General features: G+C 38.3%; 1 protein-coding gene across 2 annotated transcripts in view; it reads left to right on the forward strand.

Moving 5' to 3' along the window:
• Positions 1-12,501, forward strand: part of LOC126416169 (uncharacterized) — a 288,059-nt gene extending 275,558 nt beyond the window's left edge. For both annotated transcript variants that reach the window (XM_050083741.1, XM_050083740.1), the window contains exon 19: positions 12,335-12,501. In XM_050083741.1, the coding sequence (XP_049939698.1) occupies positions 12,335-12,353 (19 nt within the window). In that variant the 3' untranslated portion in view covers positions 12,354-12,501. The remainder of the gene's footprint in view (positions 1-12,334) is intronic.
• Positions 12,502-13,580: the final 1,079 nt, after the last annotated feature.

The raw sequence follows: 13,580 nt of genomic DNA on the forward strand, positions 1-13,580 counted from the left end.
ACATAAAAGCATAAAAGACAGTGGTGCCTATAAAACTTTGGATATTTCTTCAGGAGGAAAAGAAAGGATAGGAAGGGAAAACACATTAAGGAAACAGCGTAATTCCTCCTCCTCCCCCCCCCCCCCCCCCCAATCCCACCCACCAACCCCAACCCATTTGCATCCTCCCTCTCCCTTTCTCTGCCTGTCCCATTCACACACACAAAACTACATTCATGGAGACTGAGAATGGAGGGAACTTGTTTCAGATCATCCTTTGCTTTAAACCTCCAGGCTGAACATCTGGAAACAACCACTGACAATGATGACTGGATGGTTATAGTCAAAGTTTCCCTATTTAACATGTTATAACATGGAAACTAATTACAGTACAAGTATCAGATTTGGTGGCATTAATGTCCAGAGTATGGGGTGCATGATTTCTATGCATCACTGCACCACTGTCCGGTTCCACCTATGGCCACCAGGTGCCGTGATCAGTCATCATGATTCACAGTCTCACACACCTGACCAGTTGCAGTGCACTTGTTGATGTGTCAACATAAGCATGGACAAAAAGAGCTGGGCGTTGTTGGTAATGCTGTATTATAAAAATAAGTAATGCTGCAGCTTGCACTTCAAGAATATCTCTGACTGAAAAGATTACTGAAGGAATCTCTTTCTACACATGTTGTGTGGAGCATAATGAAAAGTTCAAATCAACTGGAGAACTGGACGTTGCTCCGGGAAGAGGCCGACGACCAGCTGTACCAAAGGTGTTACATGAAATCGCTGTTGTTAGGCAGACAGCGCCACGTGCAATTCGCGATTGTCGGGCAGTGCGCGTGCTGTGTCACGACAGTTGAACATCCCATGGTCCATTGTACAGAAGATGCTTTGAACTATTCTCAAATAGTATGCCAACAAGATCCATATTGTACAGCGGCTTGCACCACAGGATGCAGAATGACATGTTGACTTCGCTCTCCAATTTCTCGCAAGGAATGAAGTTGACGAGGGCTGGGCCCCCCTCCAGTCACTGTACATGAAGTTCCTCTGAATGGTGAATGTGTCACCATGTGGTGTGGCTTCACATCTACATTCTTTTTTTAACAGATTGGTGCTCAAGTACCAAAGACATGCAGTGTGACTGGCCAGTGTTACTGTGATATGCTTCGTCGGCACGTCATACCCTTCCTACAGGCGAGAGGTGCATTGAACGCAAGCATTTTCATGCAAGATGGGGTCCCACTGTACATCGCTAGTGAATTTCACCTGCTTCTCTGAAACACATTTTGAAATGATTAAATTATCAGCCGATCATTTCCAAATGCTTGGCCGGTGTGATCACCTGATTTCACTCCCTGTGATTTCTGGTTGTGGGGCTACCTGAACGACAGGGTTTACTGAGGAGAGCATTCACACATGTGCTGATCTGAAGTGTAGCCTATGAAGAGAAGTAGCCATCACACTACAGACATGCTTCCTTCTGCTGTGCAGAATGCAGTCCTGCACTTTCAGACTCCCCTGGACACTGATGGGCACCATATTGAGCCCCTTTTGTAGCAGTAATGGTACTGGTAAGAGATGGGTCATTCACAAACTAACAGGTCCAAAGGAACGGTTCATCAAGATGAACAGAATGAGCGATGGACAAATTCTAAGGAACGGTCTTTCATAGTTCACTTTGGTCCCAGTTTTCTACTTATAGTTCCCGGGAACAGGAAATGGTCGGTCTTTTCCAGCGTCGGTTCCGCTCCCGCTGGTCTGGGTCGTGGCTTTCTACTTATAGTTCCCGGGAACGGGAAACGGTCAGTCTCGTTCCCACAACGGCACATCAGCTGGTCTCGTTCCAGCCTCTGTCCCGTTCCCGGTGGTCTCAGTCTCCCTTGACCGGACTCGTCCTTCTTCGCGTGGCCACTTGTCGCAGTTCCACTGCTGACTGCTCCTAGTTAGTTCAGTATCAAATTGTTTTTCATTTTGTTTGCTGCGCATCCCCATTCTAGATAAGTTTCAAACCATTTTTTAACTCAGAACTTCTGGTTCTTTTCGTATTCTATTCAGCGTCCATGACCGCTAATTAAAAGGTATTTTATAATTACGTAAATTACATAAAATTACATGGTAACAAAATAGCATATCAGCTTACTTCAGTATTTTGATAAACAGCAGAAGAAATATTTGTAAAAAGGCAAGATTTTTTTTATTACACATGCAAAGAAAGTCGGCACGGCACACACAAGTGGCCATTTTCCATCTTTATTTGATCCAAGATAAAAGAGTATGTTGATTGTTATGGAAGGCAGACCGACTTACAACCGAATGACGTCTGCATTCCATAATAGGGTGCATGGCGTCACATTTTGAAAAGAGAATATGATAACTTCTACAATATTATTTCAGTGGTACAGGGTGGCGCACAAAAAATCGGTCCCAAGTACTAGACTGCTCGTTGTCGCCTACCAATCATCATCTATTGCTTCAAAGTTGTTGTTTGCATTAGCTTATTTCTTATTTCTTCACTGCCTAATTATTACATGTTTATCTATTCTGCTCATAGCGGTCAACAAATCGTGCGTAATTGGCGAGCAGTCAGTACTCAAGGCCAGTTTTTCATGCTCCTCCTTATATTATTTCACTGCTGTCAGCCACATAACATTACAGTTGGCTAAACAAGAAGTTTTGCAGAATCACGGAAATTACAATTGTGTGAGAATTCTGTTATGAATAAAAACTCTGTACTCCAGGGCGGATGCGAGTGCCCCCTCTTGGCGCCTTCCTTCTTAAGTCACCTATGCTACTAATTTTCAGTTTTTCATAAGAACCATATACCATGCACTAATGAACGGTGAACAAGTAAAAATGAACAGTTCCCAAAAAAGAGCGATCACCAGTGAACTAGTTCCCGAGGATGAACGAGTTTGCCCATCTCTAGTACTGGTATGTAATGGTATGATGTATTGTAACAGCATATGAAAAGTGTTTCTCTTCCCCATGTCCTTGACGTTATGCTACCAAGTTTGGCATTTGTACGGTAATTAATTTTCATGTTATAATGTGTTAAACAGGGAAAGTTTAATTATAGCCACCTGGAAGATGTGATGCATTTCCCATCAGATATAGCGTGATAATATTTTAGCAAGTAGGCTCTCTTTTTTATTGAAAAAATGTTAGCGACGTTATTTCACACATTAGAATTAAATTCCATAGTAATTAATTCATTTCCTCGTGTAAGCTGTAAGTTGTTTTCTTAATGAATAATAGAAATTTGTTGAAGCTTTTATGCACACTTCTTGATATGTTGACTGCTGGCTTTTGTCGAACATCTTCCGGCAACATTGTTTAATAATTTTACTGGCATTACACCAGCATGAGTGGCAGGGATTGCCAAATATTCATCTTCCATTGTTGGTGGCAGATGTTATAAGTACTCTCCACTCTAATATCCATGAGAGGCATGTTCCTAGTCATTAACACAGTAGCTCCTGGATTGTTACTTGAAGGATTTATTTGTTGCAGCATGGGAATTCAGGAGATAAAAGTAGATCTACATTCAGAGTACAGTTCAGTAGAATGTACTGCATCTCCAGTCGTTAATGGGGCAGTGCAGCTTGTGTACATTCCTCATTCTGTCAAGATGCTTCGATGGGTTGATTCGAGCTTAGAATGTGCTTATATTGTCACTTTATGGCAAGAAGGTTTGTCAACATGTAACTTGCACTCCAAAATGAGGTACGATACAGCAGTTTCATTTGAAGATTCATCTGCTTTTGTGACACAAATTTTAAAGGTGTGACTTGGAGTGGTCACCTGTGGTCAGCTTATGACTACTAATTATAAGCTATAGCTCATAAATACCATGACAGTAATTTAACAGGACTGGGGATTTGAAGGTAATTAGCAGGGCTGTTTCAAACCATACAGTCTGCAACCAACTCCAAATGATCAGTTTGGCCTCTAGGCATCCACACAAACAACAGACAACAGTACAAAACCCTACAGTACTTGAGTGCATGAGGGAGGTCAGTAAAGGAAAACCTAGAGTGGAATAACCAACAATTACAATAGTCGTCTGTCTTGATGATGATTATAGAAGAGTGTGGAGACGACCAGATATTTATTAATGCCTCTGACATGTAGTTCTATGTGTTCTGCTGGTAGATGAGGCAATCACATTTTGAGCTGATCTCATGTACAAATTCTGGATGCCTCTCACCACGATTGATGGTAATTTGAGAGCTTTGTAGTATCAGGACAAGATCCTCGAGACTATTGTCTGGCCTTACAGTTAACATTTTGGTGAGGGGTTCGTCCTTCTATATGATAAGGCACAAGTTGATCGTCCTGTAAATACCTTCCACTAGGAAGTAGGAATCAACAAAATGGAAAGATCTGCATTATGTTCTGATATGAACCTCATTGAGCATTCTTGGAAACAGTGAAACATGCAGGGTCTCATTTCAAAAATCCTCCTCACACACTGGATGACCTCTGGAGGACTCCTGTCAAAGAGAGGGTTAGGTGTGAGCAATGACATCTTAATTTCCTTATAGACATCATGGCTAGGAAGCTTAAAAATATGTACAGTGCTCAGGTGGAGCAATGTAATATTGAATGTTACACACAGGACATTTCATATATAGTTCTATACAGTATTACAAATAGTCAAGATAGCAGGATGCTACCTGCAACCAGTGGACATGAGCTTCTTATTAAGAATTTCACACAGATTTCCCCTATGGATCAAGGCAAACATTTCTCATACATACACTTTTCGTTTTTAGGCTCCAAAGACATAATTTGCATCAACTTATTATTTTTATTTAGTAATATTTTCATTATTTTTTGCTGTTCTTAGTTCCTTATTTGTTTTTGCCTGTTCTGAATCTGTATGAGATTCTAGAACAGTATTTGCTTTATAAATTACACCAAATTAAGTAACTACATTTCATGTTGAAAATGCTTTTAAAGTCAGATATATTGGTTTTGTACCATTATTCATTACAATTGTTGTGATATCTGAAGATTTGGAGTGATGCACACAGCTGTCAAATAAACTTTCGTGCATAGCAGTAGATTCAAATAATTCAGATACAATACTTCAATTATTTACCCATGAAAGAGAGCTGCATTGAATTTTATTGTACTGCATTAGATATTCCATTCAATATTATCACCATAACCATCCAGAGTTTGACATGCAGTGATGGATAAAGGCTTTCTCTAGACTTTTACATGCATGACTGTATTAAGCTACAGGCATTAATATCGCTCCTGCGTGTTTTCTGTTGCCTTCCTTCTATTAGGTTATTGGCTTAAGTATTCCCCCCTTTTATGATTCCATCAAAGAATGTAGTTGTTGTGTTACCATGCATTCACCTGGCTGCTTATCCTGCCCCACTTCCATGTCATTTTTATCACATTGAATTACGTGTTCCACTTCATTCTGTTCTCTGACTGATTTGTTTGTTTTCCTATCACTGCTGGTAATACATTTTTCGATTGGTCACTGAACAAATCTCAGTTACTGAATACTTTTCACATTTAAATTTTCACTTCCAGTCTTCAAAACCAGTAATACATATTGACTGTAAACTTTGCAGATACATAGGAATCTTAATTTTGAAATTCCTATTTAATTTACCAAAAGCGCACCACACCTTTTTCTTCTTCAGTTTTTTGATGACCATCCAGTAACAGTTTCCAAAAGATCTACAGGAAAAGCTCATCAAATAATTTTATGACTGCATTGTTAATTTGCACTGGTTTATTTCAGTTATAATGATTGCACATTAGTCTCATCTTACTGCAAGTAATTTTCAAGCTCACTTTAAAGCTTGCTCTTTTAAGTTCCTCCATTTCTTGGATGCAAACATTACAATATTGTTAAAAGCATTGAGGTGGGTCAGGTGTGCTCCGTGAATGTACAGGATGTGAAAACTTCCTGTAGAACAGCTTAGAATAATTTTGATATATGGACTTTCCTTATCTGACTTCAACTTTCAGTACCAAATTTATCACTATCCTAATGTGTGTAGGCTCTGCTAACGTTACTGTCTTCAATAAAACTAAACTGACGAAGTCTTCAAGTTGTTTTATACATAGATATTTAGCCCACAATTACATGTGGTCGTCATTGTGGCAGTTTGTTTACTATTCAGTAGTAAATAGAGGACCTATAATATGCAACTTCGCATCACAGACCAAAAAATTGGTCTATGCAACAACTTGACGACACGGTCTCATGCCTGGAAAAGTTTTATTCGAGGTATCCTGATGATGTGTAATGGAATCTGCAGCACTGACATACATTGAGGTGACAAAAGTCATGGGATAACTTGTAATATCATGTGAAACCTCCTGTTGCTTGGCATATTGCAGCAACTCAACATGGGATGGACTCAACAAGTCATTGGAAGTCCGCCGCAGCAATACTGAGCCATGCTGCCTATATAGCCATCCAAAATTGCAAAAGTGTTGTTACTGCAGTATTTTGTGAACGAATTGACCTGTCAGTTATGCCTGATAAATGTTTGATGGGATTGATGTCAGGTGATCTGAGTGGCCAAATTGTTTGCTCAAATTGTTCAGAATGTTCTTCAAACCTATTGCAGAGAATTGTTTCTTGATGACATGGCACATTGCCATCCATAAGAGTTCCATTGTTGTTTGGGAACATGAAGTCTGTGGAAGGCTGTAAATGGTCTCCATGTAGCCGAACATAAGCATTTCCAGTCAATGATCGGTTGAGTTGGACCAGAGGATTGAGTCCATTCCATCTAAACACAGTCCCACCATTATGGAGCCACCACCAGCTTGCACAGTGCATTGTTGATAACCTGGGTCCAAGGCTTTGGGGTCTGCACCACACTCGGACCCTACTGTCAGCTCTTACCAACTGAAACAGGGATTCATCTGACCAGGCTACCATTTTCCAGTGTAGGGTCCAGTCGGTATGGTCATGAGCCCAGTAGAGGTGTTGCAGGCGATGTCGTACTGTTAGCAAAGACACTCACGTCAGTCACCCGCTGCAATAGTCGAATAATGACTGATTTCGCCGCACTGTCCGAACATTTACATTAGTCGTGGATCCCATGTTGATCTGCAGTTATTTCATGCAGTGTTGCTCGTCTCCTAGTACTGCCAACTCGACGTAAATGCTGCTGCTCCCAGATGTTAAGCAAAGGCTGACAGCCACTGCATTGTCCATGCTGGTGAAATATGCCTGAAATTTGTTATTCTTGGCACATTCTTGACACTGTGTGCCTCAGAATAATGAATTCCCTAATGAGTTCCAAAATGGAGTGTTCCATGCACCTAGTTTCAACTACTCTTCCATGTTCAAAGTCTGTTAATTTCCAGCATGTGGACATAATCACATCGGAAACTTTTCGCTTGAATCACCTGAGTGCAGATGACACTTCCAACAGTGAACTGCCCTTTGATATCTTCTGTAAGTGATACTATTGCCATCTGTATATTTGCATATGGCTTTTGTCATCTCAGTGTATATATTCTTCAATATGACCACATAGGTTGAAGCAATGCCTTGTTTCTCTAGGGCTGTTAATACAGATTTCACTGAAACCAAGTCAAAGGCTATCTCAAAAGCTATGAATTTCAGTGAAAGCGGTAATTCTGCTTGTTGCTCCATTTTATAGTTTCATCTGTGATTTGAAATTGGCCCCATGTGCTGTATTCACTTCTAAAGCCAGCTTATTCCTTTGCCTGATTAAAATAAAGTGTTTTTTTTTTTTGCACTTGGGAATAATTTAAGTAAATATATTGTATGTTGTAGAGAGCAGGTTGATATGTCTGTAGTTTTTGACTCCTTTCTTATAAAATACAATGATTATTGTATTATTTCAGTGTTGGCAAATTGTTTACCTCTGCCAACATTCTGTAAACAGCTAGTAAGTTCCTTTTGTATACTTTTGGCTACAGCATTGAACTGATCTGTTCAAGCACTGTCATTTTCTGGTACAGTTCCTTTTTCACACCTCAAATGGCTGTATTCATCTCATCTGGCAATACCTGCAGGATATCATTATTTTCAACATACTCTCTCTTTTTCTCTGATTTGTCTTTTGAAGTATAGAAACATGTAAAGAAATTGTTACTTTTTTGTACGATTTTGTCTCTCTTGTTAGTTACTGTGACATTTTCACTGGTGTAATGTGATGTTCATCTGTGGTAACTTTCTGTAATTTCTTCTCATACTCTTACGGTTCTAAGTTGTTTCTCTTTTTATATGTCCATAGTACTTTCTCAAATGCTCTTAGAGAAAAATGCTCCTCAGGACATTTATAGACAGTTTTTTAAATTCATTATTGTTTGCTTGTAATTCTTGCCATCTGTGTAATAGCTGTTTCATTTCATCTGGTATTTTCTTTTCCTTTGCTCTGTTCATACTTGCACCATCTGTCTGCTTAAGTGCCTTTGTTGAATAATTTCTTCCCTTGTGTGTGTCTTTATATTTTAAGATGCTGAACTGGTTGCTTAATTTAATGTGCTATGCCCCTTATTCTCAAATAAATTACCATAATCTACATTTCTGACTTCTTGCTATCTTTGTATCTATCTTTACTCAGCATTTTTTAAGTCTAAGGTCACTTTGTATTCTAAAGTATTGTATTGCTATTGCATTATCTACAATTTCTTTATTGTTTGATAAAAATGTTCAGTTTCATTTTTAGTTTGATTGAGTTGTTGCCAGATCAACTTATATTTGTTTTGTCTCACAAAATGGTGTTGAGGACAAATGTGTTATTATTTTTGACAATTTCTACTAGTGTGTGGCTACTGTAATTTCAGATATTATATTTGAATTTTCTTCCCACTTTTAGTTCTACTTTCACATTACAATCTTCCATCATTATCATGTAAAGGGCTTTGCTATCTTTTATAAGCTTCTGTAACTCTTCATAGAGGTCTTTTGCTGCTTCATCAGAATGTGAGCATGTTGTGTGGACATAGACGTGGATGATTTCTGTAGAATACTTTCACTGGTATTTTTAAAAAAAAATGTTTCTCTAAAATTTCTTCAATTTTGGTAATATTTTTTTTTAAGTTGCCTTGTTTAGAGTAAGAAGCACACCTTAATTTTCTACCTTTTCTTATATATAATAAAGGAAAACATTCCACGTAGGAAAAATATATCTAAAAACAAAGATGATGTGACTTACCAAATGAAAGTGCTGGCAGGTCGACAGACACACAAACAAACACAAAGATACACACAAAATTCAAGCTTTCGCAACAAACTGTTGCCTCATCAGGAAAGAGGGAAGGAGAGGGAAAGACGAAAGGATGTGGGTTTTAAGGGGGAGGGTAAGGAGTCATTCCAATCCCGGGAGTGGAAAGACTTACCTTAGGGGGGAAAAAAGGAAAAAAGGACGGGTATACACTCGCGCGCACACACACACACACACACACACATATCCATCCACACATATACAGACACAAGCAGACATATTTAAATCACGTATTTAAATACAGACATATTTAAATCACGTATTTAAATACGTCTGCTTGTGTCTGTATATGTGTGGATGGATTGTGTGTGTGTGCGAGTGTATACCCGTATTTAAATCACGTATCTTTCCCTCTCCTTCCCTCTTTCCTGATGAGGCAACAGTTTGTTGCGAAAGCTTGAATTTTGTGTGTATGTTTGTGATTGTTTGTGTGTCTGTCGACCTGCCAGCACTTTCATTTGGTAAGTCACTTCATCTTTGTTTTTATATATATATATATATATATATATATATATATATATATATATATATATATATATAAAAACAAAGATGAGGTGACTTACCGAACAAAAGCGCTGGCAGGTCTACCTCATCTTTGTTTTTATATATATTTTTTCCCACGTGGAATGTTTCCTTCCATTATATATATATATATATATATATATATATATATATATATATATATATATATATATATGAATGTAATAGAGAGAAACATTCCACGTGGGAAAAATATATCTAAAAACGCAGATGATGTGACTTACCGAACGAAAGTGCTGGCAGGTCGATAGACACACAAACAAACACAAACATACACATCAAATTCAAGCTTTCGCAACAAATTGTTGCCTCATCAGTAAAGAGGGAAGGAGAGGGAAACAAGAAAGGATGTGGGTCTTAAGGGAGAGGGTAAGGAGTCATTCCAATCCCGGGAGCGGAAAGACTTACCTTAGGGGGAAAAAAGGACGGGTATACACTCGCACACACACACACATCCATCCACACATATACAGACACAAGCAGACATATTTAAAGACCTGTCTGCTTGTGTCTGTATATGTGTGGATGGATATGTGTGTGTGTGTGTGTGTGTGTGTGTGTGTGTGTGTGTGTGTGTGCGCGCGAGTGTATACCCGTCCTTTTTTCCCCCTAAGGTAAGTCTTTCCGCTCCCGGGATTGGAATGACTCCTTACCCTCTCCCTTAAAACCCACATCCTTTCGTCTTTCCCTCTCCTTCCTCCTTCCTTCTTTCCTGATGAGGCAACAGTTTGTTGCGAATGCTTGAATTTTGTGTGTATGTTTGTGTTTGTTTGTGTGTCTGTCGACCTGCCAGCACTTTTATTTGGTAAGTCACATCATCTTTGTTTTATATATATATATATATATATATATATATATATATATATATATATATATATATATATATATGTGTGTGTGTGTGTGTGTGTGTGTTTTTCTTGTTCTGATTAAGGACTTTGTCTGATAACTAAAAGTGTACTTTTAAATGTGCTTGACTGTTGTTTGATATCACCTCTATATGACAAGTAGCAATCAGTCCCAATTCATATCATTTTCCTCTGTAGTGTGACATTTGTCTTGAATTTAATTCTGTTTAGACCTCACTTTTTTGCCACACTTCTGTTAACCTCACTATATTCTTTTTGATTTTATATATCTCTTCTCTCAGTTTTGCTAACCTATCTTCAAGTTCTGGAATTCTGAAATTTAATGGCCCTAAATTAAAAATAGCAGCAACTGAGTATCTAAGGCCCATGTTATTACCTAATTATTCAAACTTTACCTCGTGCTGGAAACTGCTCTTGCCTGCATGCACTACTTGATTCCTCACTCCACTCTCTCAGTATTCTTTTGAGTTTGGTAAGACATGTGAATTGTAAATAAAGTAAGCAGAGCTATGGTCACAGGAAATTCAGCTGAGGCCTGCATATTTCTCAATCTCAGGGCATGGGACCAACATGAGCAGCTCACACACTGATCGTGTGCTTGCAGAGCCATCAAGTTTCCAGTCAGTAATGGTATAGTCACACACATTAATTACATTAAGTTGATCAATCTTTGTCATACTCATAGTACATTTAGTTGAGAAGGCAGAAGACATTGACTCATCACTTCAGTGCAAGTTGGTGAGCAGCCCATCCATATTTCTTCTTTATAAAGCAACGTATCGAGATTATCACCTTACTGATGCTAACAGCTGCATGGTGTACTCATGTGGATTTGATATTATGGCCTACTATGATTGGTTTCCATAATTCTCACAAAAATGTAACTAAGGGATGTTCCTCAGTTCTTAGTAGATCCATCTTTTGCAACTTAGTACAAAGAAATTGGCTCAGTGTCTGTAGTTATTTTGAGCAGTTAAAGAATTTATCTTGACGTTTATGGATGTTCTGAGTTATTTGTGCTCCATGGACTCACAAGGTAAGAATCAAAATATATTTAACAGAAAATACAAAATATTTCATCAAGTGCATGTTACTCATTTCATAATTATTCCAAATAATTGTGTGTAATCTTAAGGCCATTACGCAAATAAGAAATATGTTAACTTTTCTGAAAAAAGTTGGCACGCGTTATTGTGGACTGCACTGGATTGGATTGCATTTTACCCTGACACTTCATTTTACTTCATACCACGCCATTTCTGCTTTATTGCATGTTCTTCTACTCCTCCACCAATCCCGCTTCTTGCTGCATGATGTCCAATCATTCATGCTAGTGAAATAACTACTTTGACTGACTCTCATGCCTGTGCTATGCAATTACTGTTAAGTCACCTTCTGGAGTATTGTCTGTTTGCTCTGCTTTCATACAAGTGTGGCTTAAGTTCCAAAGCAATAATTCTTTTTGTGTATATAAATCTCCTCCATCCTGCCTGTGTTCAGTTAATGTCCAGTAAGGTAATGTTTGTGTTTGTAACACAAGTTATTAATTTTCTGTAATTTTTTTGTTATCGTAGTTTTTAAATGTTTGGTTTTTAATTGTACCTAATGGGCCGCTTTGTTATTTGCTTGCCGTGTGTTTGATAATAAGGTGAATATTGTCACTATAAATGCTAATTATTTGATATTTCCTTTCAGGCGGCAGCACCCACCATGATCTCAGTCAATGGCTTACACTCACTACTGTGCCTTTGATCACTAATTCTCAGAGGCATCATTTTGTTGTGCTTCCACTCTCAAGAAGGAGAAATGACTGTTTTGTTTTTGTTATATTTTTTTGAAAATAAACTACTGTTGTTAATAAATTATTTGCTTCACTGACTTATCCTTTTTAAGGACAGTATAATACTAGTAATGGAACGAGAGGCAAATCAAAAGAATGCATAATGTGAAAAGCAAGTAATAGATCCAGCATGTGGGAAATGGTATTGTTATCAGAACTGACTGCCGTTGCTTAATTTGGCTACCATGTTACCAGAAGCTGTATAACTCCTGTGGCTGCTGGGTATCGTTTCTTGTGAAAAATGGGCCAGAAAACTGTGGTTAATGAAATGAGGGTACACAGTTGGCAGCAAACAGCACATCAGTGATTTGAATTACCTAACAATGGTATCTTGCTAAGATGCCAAAATACTGTGTAACTTGGATACTTACATTGGCTAACAAAGTTCTTTCTCCATTACAGGGTAAAATTTACTGTTAAATTAGCAGAAGCTGTCCAATGTGGAGGAAGAAAGATCATAACAATAACTTAATGTTTCTCAAACCACACTACAACTTTTGCAATTACATTCAGTATTTTGTCCAAAATACAACATGGAAAGCTTTGTCAGAAACCTATTTATTTTACTTTTGCAAAATAATTTCCGCTGAACTTGAACACTCATCAGATCATTGTTTTCTAATTGTAGTCTGGCACCTGGATATTCAGTTATCAAGCAGCTGCAAGGACTGAATTTCAGACACAGGGAAGTAAAAAATTTTCTCCATCAGTTTCCATATCTCAGGAATATTCTCTTTTTTAGAATATTGTATCAGTACTTGGAGAAACATAAACTCATCAAAAACTGAAATATACAATATTAATGTTTCACAATAACATCATTAAAACAGTGGAAAATCCAGGATGGAATAATGAAAATATTATGAAAAGGATAGATTGCTATGCACAATATAGAGGGGATGTTGAATCACAGACAGGCACAACAAAAAGAGTGCTGTATGGCCTCAGTGGCCAGAGACAGTAGTTTTGTGTGTGTGTGTGTGTGTGTGTGTGTGTGTGTGTGTGTGTGTGTGTGTGTGTGGGGTGTGGGTGTGTGGGCGGGAAGGGGGGGGGGCTGCATGCACACGTGGATGCATGCACATGTGCTACTTTAGAAGAAGA

Source organism: Schistocerca serialis, chromosome 8 (assembly GCF_023864345.2).
Source record: "Schistocerca serialis cubense isolate TAMUIC-IGC-003099 chromosome 8, iqSchSeri2.2, whole genome shotgun sequence".
Classification (NCBI taxonomy): Eukaryota; Metazoa; Arthropoda; class Insecta; order Orthoptera; family Acrididae; genus Schistocerca; species Schistocerca serialis.